Consider the following 17,663-nt stretch of genomic DNA (forward strand, 5'->3'; position numbering starts at 1 on the left):
AGATAGAGATTATAGAGGTTATGTGAGCTGGTTCTCATGCTTCCCTTATATAAATATAAGCCCATAGCTTTGCTTTGTTGACATGATTTCGTCAATCTGGAGTGGAAATAACAACTTGTTTCATGGGCTTTACGAATGTGGCCAGATGAGTCTGAGAAGTTTTCCACTCAAACTGCAAATGAACCATGACAGAGAAGAATGAGACTGAAGACAAAAATGTTTCCCTCCTGGTTATATGCTTCTAGCTCCTCATTAAGGCCAAGTGCAACAAATGCTAAGTTACTAAATTAGATTCTATTAAATAAGTTTGCCATTTAGTAAAATTTTGCCCCAGCTGAATTCCTAAACCTCTGTAGGCCTCAGTATCCTTACCTGCAAAACAAAAAGGACACGGTCATCTCACGATGGCTGTGATGATTAAATGAGGCAATATATGTAGAATGCTTGGCTTTTTAACCCCAAATTAGCACTCAGCAATGGTAACTCTTACGACATATAATATAAAACAATGTATATTAAAAAAAAAAAAAACTAACAAATCAGTATCCTAAATGAAATAGTCTAATTGTATTTTGTTTTACTTTCTAAAAAGACGGGGCTAACTTATGCCAGAAGAAAGATGATTGTTTTAAATCAAGGGCTCATAAATTAAGATGATAGACAAACAGATGAGAGAGAGGGAGGCAGGGGGGAAGAAATATAGACATCAAATATGATGAAACTATCTAAAAGAAAAGTTTAAACTGAATCCACTGTGGAAGAAATAAAATGGGGCTTACATTTCAGTGCCTTCAAAATATATACCTTGCCACTCAGTTGTAAGATAGACATCTATAAAAAAATCTTATGGCTACCACAGTATACTTTTATTTTGTTCAAATACACCATATTCAAAGATGTTCGGATTAAAGTGATAAAATAAAGATTAATTATGATTTGACTTCTTTTATCATTACTGAATTAGAAGTAATTAACATAAATTTCTAGGACAAAACACAAGATAAGTCTTTCCCCGTTTTCAAATGAGTTTTACTGATTTTTAGAATCACTATTAAAACTGGTTATTGAGTGGTAATGGCCAAGTAGCTTCCTATAGATCTAACCTCAGTCTCTAGCCCAACACACACACACTGAAACAATTAGAAAAGCTGGACACAACACACAAAAATAATCCATTTGAAAGCATCAGTGAGCTAACAAGACCTAAGCCACGATCTAAGGAGTAAACACACCTTAGAGAAGGGAAGTAAACTAGTGAGTCTGACAATCTTTGAAGTTGCTCCTCTCAAGGAATTTGCCTGTGGTACAACGTGGTACAAAGCCAAGTGGCTAGGAGGCCGTGCCGGAAGCAGCAGCTGAGAGGCTGGAAATCAGTGCTGAGTTTCTAGCAGTTCCTAGCAGTTTCTAGCTTGGAGGAGACCAAGGAGGAGAAGGTCCTGTAAACACCCAGAATTCCAGATAAGACCCTGGAAAGGCTATACTTTAGAAATTAATGAAAACTAGGGCAGCCCTGGTGGCCCAGTGGTTTAGCACTGCCTTCGGCCTGGGGTGTGATCCTGGAGACCCAGGATCGAGTCCCACATCAGGCTCCCTGCACAGAGCCTGCTTCTCCCTCTGCCTGTCTCTCTCTCTGTCTCTCTGTCATGAATAAATAAATAAAGTCTTTAAAAAAATTTAATGAAAACTGGAAATGGACATATTCTCATAAAACCTGAAATCTAGCTTTCACCAGCTCAATCCCAGAATGATTTAATGTAACATAACCCCACATTTATGCCTGCAAGAAGGAAAAAGCAAATCCTCTCTGAAGGAAAAAAAAAACATCACGTAGAGCCTAATTTTTTTTTATTTTTCATACACAATGTCCAATATTCAAATGAAATTACAAGACACATAGACAACTATTAGCTTACTGCTGAGTCCTTGTCACAACTGACCCAAAGGGCCTTGTAAATCTCCAGCCTGAAATTCCCATTTTTGGATGAATCAACTCGGACTCAAGAATAAACAAGACAGAAAGGGCCAAAAACGTGCTTGTCAAATGGAAAAGATATGTTGACGAATATAGCTGGTTGGGCCTCAGGAGCATCTCAGCTTTACATCTCAAAACATAGCAAGTAGACTTCTATGGGGAACCTGATTTGTTCTGCTACCTAAAGCCCTAAAGCAAAGCCACTAACTCAATGGGGCCTTCGATACACAAAGATTCCCTAACCATCTGGAACTGGTTCACTGATGGCTTAACTAACCTAAGACCTATGGCCTGGGTGCTGTGGCTATTCAACTTCAGCGCCAGCTGTGCAGAAGCAAAAGGAGATGGACTTGCTCTAGTCATGAGGCAGGATTCAGGCTTTCGGGCTGTTGCCAGTAGTTAGCTGTTTGGTCTGCCACTTAGAAAAGTGCAGACTAGTAGATTAAAGAGACCCTTCTTTGGAAACATGAACAAACCTAGAACCTAGAAACAACTATGTTTGCTGACTGAATTGTCTGGAACACTTATGTAGTTGCCCACAGGAAGGGCTGTGAGCCTACTGGATTTAAGTAGGCTGATTCATCCAAGCTGATGGAGCCCAACTCTATTTCCAATGGAGAAGCTGGGGTCACCGCAGGCCAGACTAGTGACTCCTGCCACTAGTTGACCAACTTCCCACACAATGGAAGAGGTAATGTCACCAGGGGTTTTATCCCCTACCAATCCTGGCAGATTGGCCACATCAAACCTCTGAACTCCTCTCAGGATACTAAGTGTTGCCTCACCATTGTTGATAATTTTCAGGTTACCAGTTAGCTGTGTCCAGCCACATTGTTGTGGCCTTTGGAACGAATCTGTATACTCAACAATGGACTGATTGTCCACCTCTCTGTTCCTCATTCCCCCTGGTCCATACACTCTAGTAAGGCGGTCTGATCCCCTAAAGCAGGTATTCCAAGAAAGGAATCATTCATTCTTGGCTACTTCCTGGGTAATGGAATCTTGAGTACTGCTGGACATGATGTCTTTCTTTTTTTTTTTTTCTTAGCATCCCCAGGCCAGCCTGGCTGATATACACTCCAGGTGGCATCACAGCTGAAAGAGGCATCAAGGATTCAAACTTAACTCTGGTTACGTCTTACAAAAGTGCCCTCCCTTGTCCCTCTTACCTCTGATCCTTCCAGATGAAAAGTGTAAGTGTAAGTAGGGGAAGAAATATCTCAGACTCCAGAAAGTATGTGGAAGACAGAACATTACGATTTTTTGTCTTTTATTTTATTTTATTTATTTATGATAGGCATACAGTGAGAGAGAGAGAGAGAGAGAGAGAGAGAGGCAGAGACACAGGCAGAGGGAGAAGCAGGCTCCATGCACCGGGAGCCCGACATGGGACTCAATCCCAGGTCTCCAGGACTGCACCCTGGGCCAAAGGCAGGCGCCAAACCGCTGCACCACCCGGGGATCCCCCGATTTTTTGTCTTTTAGAATTACCTCTACAGCTTTCCTCCAAAGGGAAAACCTCCTGGTATGGCAATCTGAAACTGCTACAAGCACAATACAGAAGGTGTGCTTTACTGACTACTGCATCGTTTGTGATGCACTTGATTGCGTTGCCACAGAGCAGCAGGAGAGGGCTCCAGCTCCTCCCCTTCCACACAAAGCACTTCCAGATACTGTCCCCCATCCCTATCCATATCATGGACACACAAATGCCATAAAGAAAAAGACAGCTCTGGGATCCCTGGGTGTCTCAGTGATTTAGTGCCTGCCTTTGTCCCAGGGCGTGATCCTGGAGTCCCAGGATCAAGTCCCACGTCAGGCTCCCTGCATGGAGCTTGCTTCTCCCTCTGCCTGTGTCTCTGCCTCTCTCTCTCTCTTTCTCTCTCTCTCTCTCTCATGAATAAATAAATAAAATCTTTAAAAAAAAAAGAAATAAAAGAAAAAGATAGCTTATACTACATTAAAGCTTTAAACTTCTCTTCATCAAAAGACACCTTTAAGAGAGTAGAAAGGCAAGCCCAAGTAAAAATATTATAGATATATAACTAAGGACTCGTGTCTTCATATATATTAGAATGAACAGCATGAAATTCTAATAGTTAATAATTTTAATGTACAAAAATTACAATTATATAGTTTAATTTAGTATCTAAAACTCCTACAGGAGAAGGAAGCCTGGGTGGCTCAGCGGTTTAGTGCCACCTTCAGCTCAGGTCATGATCCTGGGGTCCCAGGATTGAGTCCCACATGGGGCTCCCTGCATGGAGCCTGCTTCTCCCTCTCCCTGTGTCTCTGTCTCTGTCTCTCTCTCTCTCTCTCTCTCTCTCTCTCTCTCTCTCTGTGTGTGTCTCTCATGAATAAATAAATAAAATCTGTAAAACAAAACAAAACTTCCTTACTTTAAAAAAAATTAAAAAAAAAAAATTAAAAATAAAAACTCCCACAGGGCGCGAGGGTGGCTCATTTGGTTAAGCATCCGACTCCTGGATTTGGCTCAGGTCATGATCTCATCATGGTCCTGAGATAGAGCCCCTGCCTCCGGCTCTGCACCCAGAGTGGAATCTGCTTCAGATTCTCTCTCCCTCTGCCCCGCCCCCCACTCACGCACACTCTCTCTCTAAAATAAATAAGACCTTTTAAAAATAAAAAAATATAAACAAAAACTCCTACAGATCAATAAGACAACTCAATAAGAAGCAGGCAAGAGGCTGAATAAGCACTTCAAGGCAGAGAACAATCAAACGGTCAGTACTTGAAAAGGTGTTCAACCTTATTATCGGAGAAATGAAAATGAAAACCAAAAGGAGATACTACTACCTACCCATTAGAATGCTTAAATCTAAAAGACCAATAATACTAAGTGTTAGCAAGGATGAAGAGAAACGGATTCTTGTACACTGCTGGTGGGAGCATAAACTGATGTAACTATTTTGGAAAACTGGTTAGCTGTAATTATTGAAGCCAAACATATATACGTCCTGTGAACTGACAATTTCATTCCTGGGTATATACCCAACAGAAATGCATACGTGCTTGTGCAGCAAAAGGCTGCTACAGGAATTTCCACAGTCATAGCATTTGTAATAGCTTCGGAAACAATCCAAATGTCTATCAGCACTAGATGAAGAATGGACTGACTCATGATTTTTTGACTTTATGATGGTACAAGAGCAATACGCATTCAGTAGAAAGCAGACTTTGAATTCTGACCTTCTCCTGGGCTAGTGGTACGCAGTATGATCCTCTCTCACGATGCTTGGTGGTGGCAGTGAGCCACAATTCCCAGTCAGCCAGCCACACAGTCAGGACGGGTAAGAACCGATACACTAACAACCATTCTATAGTCACACAACCATTCTGTTTATTGCTTGCAGCAGGGTCTTTAATCAATTACATGAGATATTCAACACTTAACTAGAGAATAGGCTAGGTGTTCTACAATGACTTGCCCAACTATAGGCCAATGTAAGTGTTCTGAGCACAGCTACAGTAGGTTAGGCTAAGCTATGTTTGGTAGGTTAGGCGTATTGGATGCATTTTTGATTTGTGATATTTTTAACTTACAATAGTTTATCAGGACACAACCTCACCATAAGTCAAGGAATATCTTGTACACTCATCCAGGTGAGGGAGAGAAGCCTAATACAAAGGAGTGCTTATTGCATGAGTCCATGATGAAATTCAAAAAGAGGCAAAAGCAATCCTTAATGTTCTAAGTAAGGATGGTGGCCACCGTGGCTAGTAGTGAAGAGGAACGGACATGAGGCTAGCTTCTGGAGGGCTGATCATGTCAATTGCCTGATCTGGGTGGTGCTTGCATATATTCACTTTGTGAAACTGCATCAAGTGGCACACTTAGGATGTGTGCATTTTTCTGTAGTTTGCTATACTTTAAAAATAGGTTTGCATTTAATCCATTGTTAAGAGAACATTCAAATAATTTTTGAATATCAAAATATTAAAAAGTAAAGGAAAATGATGAACATGAGCCTTAAACAGTAAAAGAGGCCAATCAGGACCAGAGGACCGTAATTATATTACTAGAATGATCCTATTGCTAAAGCGGGGGTATAAAACTACCGCAAGAAGAGAAGGTGGCTTATCATGAATAAGTATTAGTTTGGTGAAAATAACATTAATTAGCTTGACGAGTACGTTAGACATGTCAGTAATGATGCCTATCACACTCCCCAAACTTTCCATGAAATGACCTCACCCACAGCCCCTCACTCCCATGAATCGGTCAGAGGCTGCTGGTTTTGTCGGGCCCCAAAAAGGCAAACTGAGCCAATCAGATTCCCTCCCACCAGAATACAAGCCTGAATAGATGGAGCGAATGAAAGATGCTGCAGTGAGAATTAAAGCAGAAAAAAAGAAAGAGAAATGGACCACATCATGTTAAGTCAGCACCATGAGGTTCAGGGCAGCCAGTACCGGTGTCCAGAGATCAGTGAGGTCGCAAGAGAGGTCCTAGAGTGAGACTCGCCCTTATATTGCCTTTCAGCATTCCCACTGTCCCCCCACCACACACAGAGGTGACCCTAATTCAAGACAACTTGTAATCAAAAGGGCCTAAAGCAAATAATCACATTAGCAGAAACCAACCAGTCCTAGACAAGTTTAGCAAACCTAGAGAAAGCAAACTACACCCTTGTTTATTGAAACCTTAGTAATTGCCTCAAAATAACATTGACTAGCTGTTGGGCCTCAGGATTTGTTTTGAAAGATTGATGAAACACTGGCTTACGAAAGATGCCCTGACTGTTGCAAATCTATCAGAACACTGAGTTAGAAGAAGCATGAAGGATGTCGCAGGAGGAAGCACTCGTTCTCCTCTAAACAAGGCTCTTCAGCCACACAGCTGTAAAAGTTTGGAAAAAGGACTTCAGTAAAGCAGAGAAGAACCCTCAGTAAGAGAATCATCTATAATTTAATTTCCCCTAACATGAGGTCAGATCATGAAAATATCTTTACCCCATGGCCACAGCCAAACAACTGATCTCAAATTTCTTTTCTTTTGGATTTAATGTACCGGAATTTATTTAAAAGTTCATTTCACCATGTTTATATCTTCACAACTACTGTCTTAACTTTTTTTGTCTTTTCCTTTATAATAATATCAAATCAATATAATATCAAAGAAACAACAAGATGACCATTATAATAACACACATTAACACAGAAGCACATGATAGACTTTCTCCAAGATCATTCTTTTCAGAGCCACATCTAGTATAATCTTCAGTGCCAAACAAGGTCTGTGCAAAAAAAAGAAAAAACTTCCTTATTTACAAGTGAAATAATACAATGTGTGGGACTTGCTCCAAAATAGGAGAAAAAAAAAAAAAAAGCAGCACGTGTGGAGGGAAAAAGAAACAACAAGAAAGCAGAAGGTTGGAGATTGTCAAAGCTGGGTAAGGAGTATATTGGCATTCCCTGAACTATTCGATTTTGCGTTGAATTATTTTTAAAGATGAAGGCAGGAAAAAACTTCTGAAATGACTGAAGTAATGAAAACAAAAAGCAGAGAGCCAAAGAGGAATTCTATTAGAAAGGATTTAATAGAAACACCTGTGGACAAACGAGTAGACAACTGAGAGGCCGTGCTGAGAACCAGGGACAGCGCCAGCAGCCTGTTGGTGCCCAAGTGGGGCGCTGGCCCAGGTCCGGAGGAGGGATTGCTCAGGGTCAGGGTCAGGGTCGGGGTCAGGGTCGGGTTCAGGCTCAGGCTCAGGCTCAGGCCCAGGCTCAGGCCCAGCGTCAGGCTCAGGCTCAGGCCTGGGGTCAAGCTCAGGCCCAGGGTCAGGCTCAGGCTCAGGCCTGGGGTTAGGCTCAGGCCCAGGGTCAGGCCCAGGGTCAGGATCAGGCCCAGAGTCAGGGTCAGGGTCAGGGTTGGGGTCAGGCTCAGGCTCAGGGTCAGGCTCAGGCCCAGGGTGAGACTCAGGCCCAGGGTCAGGGTCAGGGTTGGGGTCAGGATCAGGCTCAGGGTCAGGCTCAGGCTCGGGGTCAGGCTCAGGCTCAGGCTCAGGCTCAGGCCCAGGGCCACACTCAGGCCCAGGGTCAGAGTCAGGGTCAGGCTCGGGGTCAGGCTCAGGCCCAGGGTCAGGCTGTCAGGCCTCAGGATCAGGCTCAGGGTCAGGCTCAGGCCCAGGGTCAGGGTCAGGGTTAGGGTCAGGCTCAGGCTTGGGGTCAGGCTCAGGCTCAGGATCAGGATCAGGCTCAGGGTCAGGCTCAGGGTCAGGCTCAGGCCCAGGCTCAGGATCAGGATCAGGCTCAGGGTCAGGCTCAGGGTCAGGCTCAGGCTTGGGGTCAGGCTCAGGCTCGGGGTCAGGCTCAGGCCCAGGGTCAGGCTCAGGATCAGGATCAGGCTCAGGGTCAGGCTCAGGCCCAGGGTCAGGCTCAGGCTCAGGCTCAGGATCAGGATCAGGCTCAGGGTCAGGCTCAGGGTCAGGCTCAGGCTTGGGGTCAGGCTCAGGCTCAGGATCAGGATCACTCTCATGAATAAATAAATAAAATCTTTTTTTTTTTAAAGTGCATCTGGGGCATTTTGCATTCATTGTGAGGACTTTTTTTTTTTTCATTGTGAGGACTTTTAAGGGAAATGATTTGAGTCCTTGTTTTTCATTGAATCATTAAGTTTTTCAAATGCCAATAAAAAGGAAAAGTGAGAATATGCAGTTTCCGCATCTCTGTTCCATCTACTAATAGTTTTCTCAAGCAGAAAAAAAAATCTTGCTACTGTATTTTTTTTTTCTGAATGTACACACAACCATAGTTGAATTTGTTGGGCAAAAAAGTTCAACTATACCCTTTGGTGGAGCCGTAATAATGCATTTATAACTTCTCAATCAGCTAATCTTTGAAAATTATACTATTATATAATGAATAATTTTGGAATAATGATTAATTTTTAGAATAATGACCAAATATTATCAAATAGACAAATGTTTGCCACAGTACTATTTTGATGCCTAACAAATATCAGCTTCTAGTTTCATTTAAATATTAACTAAGAAAATAAAAAATAAAAATAAAATAAATATTAACTAAGATTTTACTATATCTACACACTTGAATTAAGGTAAACATTTCAGAGAAAAATTTATTCAGTGATTAATGCAACAGAGTAATTCTATATACTTGGTCCTGAAAAATAAAGTTCCCTAAATTGTAGACAGATTGGATTTACAATTCACATCTTGAAATGCTTTAATACATATAAAAATCTGTAAACTCCAAAAATATGTAAGTGCATAGCAAATGTTTCATATTTATGATGGAAGATAACAATGTAATAAACACACATATACACATATATCTCTTTTTATAGGACAAATGAACAGGCATGAAAACTCAAACCTACTTTTAAAGTGTGAAAATCAGGACTTAAGTAAGACTTAAGTAAAGCCATATTGTTTGTCAATCTGGCTTCTTTCATCACAAAGTAATCTTAATGAGTCAGTCTTTATATTCTACAGAATTAAAACTATATTGACTGCAGCATGCATATACTTTTTAAAGATTTTATTTATTTATTCATTCATGAGAGACACAGAGAGAGAGAAAGAGGCAGAGACACAGGCAGAGGGAGAAGCAGGCTCCATGTAGGGAGCCCAATGCGGGACTCGATCCCAGGACCCTAGGATCACACCCTGGGCCAAAGGCGGGCCCTAAACTGCTGAGCCACCCAGGGATCCCCACAGCATGCATATTTACTGAAAAGATATGAACAAAATCAACTTAAAAATACAATCTGTATTAAACACACAAAAATATCAGTTGCTTTAATCAACTATTAACATTTGCTTACTAAAAACCAGAAATCTGTGGTTATTACACATGCTTTACAGCTTATCACCCAGTGAGAAGAAAATATCTCTATGTTTTTATTCCCAAAGAAAACAAATCATATTACAATAATATAAATAATAAGGTTTAGTGTAGCCAAAATGAAAATAACTGTTTTGCTAATCCATAGATTATTTTTCTTCATTTAAATTTAAATGAATGATTACAAAATTCAAGTAATAAATCATTTCTCTTTCTTAAGTTAGACTTTACAACTTTTTATAAGATTTAGTAAATATTTTTATTCCATTTTCCCTTCACTTGTGTGCAATAAGCAAAGGTCGAAAAGAAAATATTGAGCTGGTTTTTATATTACCAATTAAACAACATGAACTAGACTTAACATCCACCATCCACACTCCCCACCCTCCACAAGTATTCCAGGGCTTGCTTATAGCTCTGCCTAATTCCATAAAACGATTAAAACCCTCCACTTGTGGTCAAGCTAGGAAGGCTAAAATGACTGGCTAGTAATGAGGTGACAGGGGAAATCACATAACCTTTAATCTTTTTAAAATTAAATCAACATGTTTAACTCAGTATGAATATGACAAGTATCTACTACTTTAAGCCTCCAGAAGGAAGATGTTTTACTCCAAAAACAACTGGAATCAGGGTGACTAGAACACTTAACATTACCAAGAAAATAAGAATAAATACAGCTTTGTTCCTATATGCCTGCCAGCCGGCAAGACATATACAGCCACTTGAATGGACCAGACTAATCGACGTGTACTTTCACTTAAGTGCAAATATTTCTAAAGATCCGCTACCGAAGGAAATGAATGCCACAAAAAATTGTTTGTTTACACATAAGTCTCATTTTTCTTTAAAAATGCAATGGTCTGCAATTGCATTTCTCAAGAATTGTAACTACTGTAAATAGTTGTGTGTTTTTTAAATTTTCATTTATTTGACAGATAGTGTGTGCAAGACAGCACAAGCAGGGGGAGTGGCAGGCAGAAGGAGAGGGAGAAGCAGACTCCCCACTGAGCAAGGACCCCTGACACGAGTGTCAATCCCAAGACCCCAAGATCATGATCTGAGCCAAAGGCAGACTCTCAACCAACTGAAGCCACCCAGGCGCCCCAAAATGCAATGGTCTACAATTACATTTCTTGAGAATTTCAGCTACCCCGTAAATAGTTTTTAAAGGGAAATAAGAATAAACAAAATAGGGATTCACATACTATGATCCCAACCCCCATCCCGCTTAGATTTTAAATCTTTTTCTTTTTTTTTAAAGATTTTATTCATGTATTTGTAAGAGGGAGCATGCACTATGGGGGGGCGGGGCAAGGAGGTGTAGAGGGAGAGACAGAACCAAATTCCTCGATGTGCAGGGAGCTCAATTCCCAATGCCCAATGCAGGGCTCGATCCCAGGACCCCGAGGATCATCACCTGAGCCACTCAGGCACTCCTCAGATTTTAAATTTTTTTGTTGTTTAAGATTTTATTTATTTATGAGAGACACAGAGAGAGAAGGAGACACACAGGCAGGAGAGACAGGCTCCCTGTGGGGAACCCAATGCGGGACTCGATCCCAGGACCCCAGGATCACGCCCTGGGCCAAAGGCAGACGCTCAACCACTGAGCCACCCGGGGGGAACCAGATTTTAAATTTCTTGAAGCTCAATCAACTTAGGGTAGCATCCTTCCTAAGGCACACTTCAGGATGACTCAACCTTCATACTTGGAGTTGCACTCCGATCACCCTCACCTCCCTAGAATGCTCTCAGTTTCAGTGCTGGCACAGGTGCAAACGAAAAAAGTACTACCAATTTCTCAGAGCTGAAGTGAGGTTCATACTAGACATGATGGTGGAGGATTACACAGAGCCCGGCACACAGAAGGCACTTGTTAAGCTCATATTCCCATTCCCCTTGAACACCTTTACATAGAATGAAAAGTAAATTTTTCATTTCACATAAATGGAGATTTCTTCAGAAAGTAGTGTCACCAACATACACGTTCAAGAAAAGGACCACTCCTTGAATTTTTTTTAGCTGAACTATTTTGCTTATAGCACCTACAAAGTACCTAAAAAAGTAGCCACGATGGAAACTTAATTTGAGAGCCTTGCAATCAACCAAGAACCTAACCAAAGTGAAGTCTTTGGGACACTCTTGAAAAACTGGGGCAATATGTAAATATTCCTTCAACCTAGACACATTTGGAAAGTGGAAAAACACCTGTCTTTCTTCTTCTTAACTGGAAATAGTTTTTAAAAAACTACTGTAATAGTGGTTTTAAAAAAAACCTTAATATTTTTCTTTTGTCAACCAACTTTGAATTCTTTAGAAGAAGCAAACCAATGAGTGTTTTCTTCTTATCGCTTACCTAAAAACACAATTAATCAGAATTTAAGAATTATTTGAAAGATAAGTAGCATTTAGGACTCACAAAAACAACTGGAGGGACACTAGAGCAAAAATTACATTAACTATAAGTAAGTGTCGACAGCATTGCGATACATCACCCTCCGCTGTAAATAAGAAGTCTCCGTGTCTAGCAATGATGTCACCAGTAGTTTGCACATCTGCTAATCTAACTGATTTACCAGGATGTCCACTTTGATCACCTGCTTGTCGTTAGCTTCTCAGATTTAAGATTTATTACAGAGGCTGGTAATCTTTCGGTCTTGTGGAACAGTCCGGCACATCCTCTACACAACAAAAGCTCATCCTGCTGTTGTAACATTAGAAACAGGAAATGTCATTATTGGAAGGCAACTTGAAACCTTCGTCAAACTCTTAATTTTTAAATATTAGGAGACAGATTTCATTCACAGAAAAAAAAAAACTGTTGAGGGATTTGCGTAGGGAAGTCACACAGCAACGTGGTGGAAGAAACCTATGCTGCCTCCCTAAGTCCTGCTGCAAGCCCTAACCTTCCGCTGTTTCTGGGGTTGATAGAGGTATATGTTCGGAAAGCTCCAGAAGCACATTTAGAGAAGCAGACCTACACATGGCCCCTGCTCAGTGCACCACCTTTGCCAGTTTCCTGTCTAGGTGCTTGAGAAAAACGTGAGCACGTAGCAACACAAATGAACTGAAAGGGAACCCATTGCATAAACTGTAGGTTAAAGATAGGATGCTGCTTCTTGTTCCTTATCTTTGCAGTTTCTTCTTAATTCTTCATACACACCCATGCAGGCAGCACTCGAGAAAAGCAGCAATCTGCTCAGCTAACCTAAGTCACAGGAGCGTGTCTAACAGAAGACAAGATCTCCCAAACCAACTCCTAATCCATTTTGAAATGCTTGTTCTCTGTATCTGTTTTTCTACACACCACACACCGAAGGTTCCAGTTTCTATCCCCTTAAAGATGTACCGAATAAAAGAGAAATACTCACAACTTGTATGCCCAACAGAATTTTTTTTTTCTTGTGCTAGGATGGCCTGTTTAGGACTTCTCTTAGAAAGTGGCATAAAAAGTCATACTATCTGGAGATTACATCTATCGACTAAAGTGTATTGTAAAGAAAACTGTCCTGAAGAGGAGAGTCCAGATATTTTCCAAGTAGAAAAATGTTGGTTTTCATAGATTAACTGGTCAGCCAGCCAGATAAGTTGCAGCAAGTAACATCTTCACACCCTCAGCTCGAAGGAAGGAAGGAAAGAAAAGAAAGTGGTTGTCTCCTGATATTAGTATAAATACAAGGAGAAAAAACATAGTTTGGAATTAAGTCAATGATATAGATTCAGGGTAATTCAAAGTACCTATTTTCTTTTGCACATAATAACACTTAAGAACCTATTATTTTTGGCTTCTGTGGGGCCTTGGAACACAGGTCTTCGGAAAAAAAAATCTCACCAATAGAAAAAAAAAGGGGGGGGGACACTAAAAAAACTGCTTCCTCAGCACCCTTTTCGTGCTCTTAAATTCTAAAATGCACACTTGAAATTTAAACTTCTATTTCCGGTATCTGTATCTACAACACTGAAAGTCCGTTTCTCAAATAACCCTCAACATGCCTTCAAAGGGCCAAAGTGCGTATCCTTTAAATATCCGATTTATGTGCGATGTAACAAGTTTATAATCAATCAAGTCTGTTAATGATTTATAGTGAAGCCAAAGTGGAAAAAAGCATCCCAGAGCTTCTGGTCGCTCTGGCGGGACCCGCCGTCCACCTGGCGCAGGTCTTCGGAGCCCGGGGCTGCGCAGGCACCTGCCACCCCCCCCCCCCCCCCCCCGCCCCCCGCCCCCCCCCCCCCCCCCCCCCCGCTCGCGCCGCAGCCGCCAGAGCCGCAGGGAAAATCGGCGGCGAGACTTTTTCTGCCCCAGCAAAGACCATCGCCTCTTTCTCCAGGCGGAGCTCAAGAAGCAAAGTGAGAACATTTAAGAGCATAAAGTAGTCTGCTGCTCTAACTTTAATGACCGAATGGTGATTGGGGGAAACAAATTTTTTAAAGCAATTTCTCATTTGCAGGAAGGGGTGGGGTGGGGTGGGCAGGAGTTCCTAAATCTACGGGGGGGTTGTTTTTTCCGCTCTGAACGCACACACAAGAAAACTGATAAAATTATGACCCAGGATAAAAATAAAAAAGGCCACATTTATTTTCAAAGCTTTCATTGAAAAGTCCAGAGAGGCGTCCTTCCGAGATGCGCCCCGGAGGGGACGCGGCAGGCGGGGGCGAGCACACACTCACCCCCGGGGGGACCCGCGGGTCAAATGTCAGCACAAAAAACTGACAAAAACCACCAAAAACAGCAGCAACAAACCAACAACAGTGAGAAGGGCCGAGAGCCAGCGCCCGTCCTCCCCGGGCCCGCTGGCCGCGGCGCAGGCAGCCGGAGGACCCGTGCGGGGACGCGGCCGGGCGGGGGGCGGGGGGCGCGGACTCCTGCAGCCGAGGCGGCGGCGGCCTCTGAGCCCAACAGGTGTCGACGCGCGTCCCCGCCCCAGGCCCTCCCGAGCCGGGCGGAGGGGACCGATGCGCGGTTCGCCCGCGACCGGAGAGACCCGTCCGCTCTCGGGGGCGCCGAAGCCGGGAAGCGGAGCCCGGGTTCCCGTGGGGGGGACGGGCAGGCGCGCGGGGCGAGCGGCGGGACGCGGAGCGGGACGGGGAGCGGGACGGGGTCGGGGGTCGGGGGTCGGGGGGGACGGGGGGGCGGACACGGGGGGACGGGGACCGGCAGGCGCGCGGGGCGAGCGGCGGGACGGAGACCGGGACGGGATCGGGGGGCGGGGGGGGACGGGGGGCCGGACACGGGGGGACGGGGACCGGCAGGCGCGCGGGGCGAGCGGCGGGACGGAGACCGGGACGGGATCGGGGGGCGGGGGGGGACGGGGGGCCGGACACGGGGGGACGGGGACCGGCAGGCGCGCGGGGCGAGCGGCGGGACGCGGAGCGGGACGGGGAGCGGGACGGGGGCGGGGGGGGACGGGGGGGCGGACACGGGGGGACGGGGCCGGGGGGGACGGGCAGCCGCGCGGGGCGAGCGGCGGGACGGGGTTGGGGCAGGGGAAAAGGGACCGGGACGGGGGGACGGGGAGGGCAGGGGAACGGGGACCGGGGCGGGGGGGCGGACACGGGGGGACGGGGCCGGGGATACGGGCAGGCGCGCGGGGCGAGCGGCGGGACGGGGGGGGCAGGGGAACGGGGACCGGGACGGGGGCGGGGGGGGGCGGACACGGGGGACGGGGCCGGGGGACGGGGAGCCCTGGCGGGGCGGGGGGGCGGACACGGGGGGTCGGGGCCGGGCAGGCGCGCGGGGCGAGCGGCGGGACGGGGGGGTGCAGGGGAACGGGGACCGGGACGGGGGGACCGGGGGACGGGGCCGGGGGGGTGCGGACACGGGGGTCGGGGCCGGGCAGGCGCGCGGGGCGAGCGGCGGGACGGGGGGGGCAGGGGAACGGGGACCGGGACGGGGGGACCGGGGGACGGGGCCGGGGGGGGGGGGTGCGGACGCGGGGGTCGGGGCCGGGCAGGCGCGCGGGGAGGGCGCGCGGTACCTGCTTGTCCAGCGCGTCCCGGGCGCCGGGCGGCCCGACCCCGGCCCGGGGCGGCGCGGGCGTGCGCTCGCAGCTGCAGCCCTCCAGGAGGTACATGCCCGCCGGGCGGCCGCTCTGCTCGCCCTCGAAGTAGAAGAGCACATTCTGGTAGAGGGCGAACCACTTCTCGTGCCAGCGGCTCGCCTCGGCCGCCCTCTTGCTCAGGAAGCCGCGTTTGGTGCCCTCCTTGCGGGCCAGGAAGGCCAGGTGCAGGGCGTGCCCCTCGTTGTAGCGCACGCTCTTCTGCATGGCGAGGGCGCGGGGCTCAGCGCCGCCTCGCTGCCATCTCCCGGCCGGCGGAGGGCGCCCCGGGCCGCGGGGGCCGCGGGGGCCGCGGGGGGCGCCGGGCTGCGGCCAGGGCCGGGCCCGACGCCCGCGGGAAGGCGGCCCGAGAGGGCGCCGGGCGCGTCGCCGCCCCGGCCGAAGTGGCGGGAGCCGAGCCCCGCGGCGCGCGCAGCCCGGGGACGACTGTCCTCGGGGCCCTGGCTCGGCAGCCGAGGGAGCGCGTCACGTGGGAGACGAGCCGTAAGCGGCTTGGGGGCCGGCGGGAGGGCAAGGGCGGCGGCGGCGGCGGCGGCGGCGGCGGCGGGGAGCGGCGGGAGCGGCGGGAGCGGCGGGGAGCCGAGGGCCGGGCGCGCGGCGCAGCTCCCCGCTCCCACGCGCGCCCGCCCCCCGCCCGCCCGCGCCGGCCGACGGGTGCGCTCGCGGGCACACGTGTGCACGCGGACACACGCGCGCGGTCGCCACGCCGCGCTCGCGTTTGCACGCTCACACCCGCACGGGCAGGAATACGCACTCAGCCACACACTCGGTCCCGCACACACACACGGCGCACACAACACTCACGCAGAAAACGGTGCACTCATATGCGCGCACACCACAGTGTGCACTTCACTCCAAGATGCAAACCCAGATACAATCACACACTTACACAAGCAACCGCACGCGTGCACACACTGTTGACGCTCACCCACACACACGCTTACGCACACAAACCTTACACACACTCACCCAAACTCGCACACAGCACACACATACGCACTCGTGCCAATTCCACATAAACGCACGCACATCCGCACGTCTATATTCATGCATTCATAGATGATCATGCGCAGACACACATGAACATACAGATGCAGACACATTCACTCAAAATAATGCATACACAGACATACGCATACTCCTACACAAGCCCTTACAAAGACACAAAGACATATTCATGCAAACTCATGCACTTTCACAAACCCATTCCTACCAACTCCCAACTCCCCCGCCACAGTCTCCATCAGTGCACTCCCATGACAGTGGGTGCAGTCACAAGCTGGCTTGCCTACCAGTCGACCTTCACTTTTCCATGGGACTCACCGTTGTACTTAAACCAGAGGAGAAGGTTAATGAGGGCGCCCCCCTTCCCAGGTGCTATTAGTTCCCCGCTCAAGGACTGGGATTTCTCAGGATTAAGGGCAAAGCAACTAAACGTTGAGCACAGAGTTTTCAATGAGAAAACAAAACAAAACAGAACAAGGGAGACTTGCTGCCCCCCCTTCCAGCCGCAGAAAGTCGCCGGAGGCCCTGCTGTTGTAGATTCACTAGATACCCCAGGTAGGACTCGAGATTCATTTGATTAACAAACCTCACAAGTACGACCAGAAAACTGAGACCCCTGTTATACACTGTAAGTGGAAAAGAAAAAACGTGCCCGGCAGCTGCAGGAGAGAGCCAGTGAAAGCCCCAGGAAGTGCCAGGATTTGACTCTGCTACACAGACTTTTTCATTCCCTCTAGTCACTTATCATTACAGTGGTTTGCCATGAAGTGTTTATTGTTATGTATTTTTTAATAAAA

At 46.8% G+C, this 17,663-nt stretch overlaps 1 protein-coding gene across 4 annotated transcripts in view; it reads right to left on the bottom strand.

The window, feature by feature from the left end:
* Positions 1–16,304, bottom strand: part of RASGRF2 (Ras protein specific guanine nucleotide releasing factor 2) — a 238,392-nt gene extending 222,088 nt beyond the window's left edge. For 2 of the 4 annotated variants that reach the window (XM_041752326.1, XM_041752327.1), the window contains exon 1: positions 15,781–16,303. In XM_041752326.1, the coding sequence (XP_041608260.1) occupies positions 15,781–16,068 (288 nt within the window). In that variant the 5' untranslated portion in view covers positions 16,069–16,303. Of the gene's footprint in view, positions 1–15,780 lie in introns of all 4 variants that reach the window. The other 2 variants (XM_041752325.1, XM_041752328.1) reach the window with 2 other exon arrangements.
* Between the last annotated feature and the right edge of the window lie 1,359 nt (positions 16,305–17,663).

Source organism: Vulpes lagopus, chromosome 4 (genome assembly GCF_018345385.1).
Source record: "Vulpes lagopus strain Blue_001 chromosome 4, ASM1834538v1, whole genome shotgun sequence".
NCBI classification, from domain to species: domain Eukaryota; kingdom Metazoa; phylum Chordata; class Mammalia; order Carnivora; family Canidae; genus Vulpes; species Vulpes lagopus.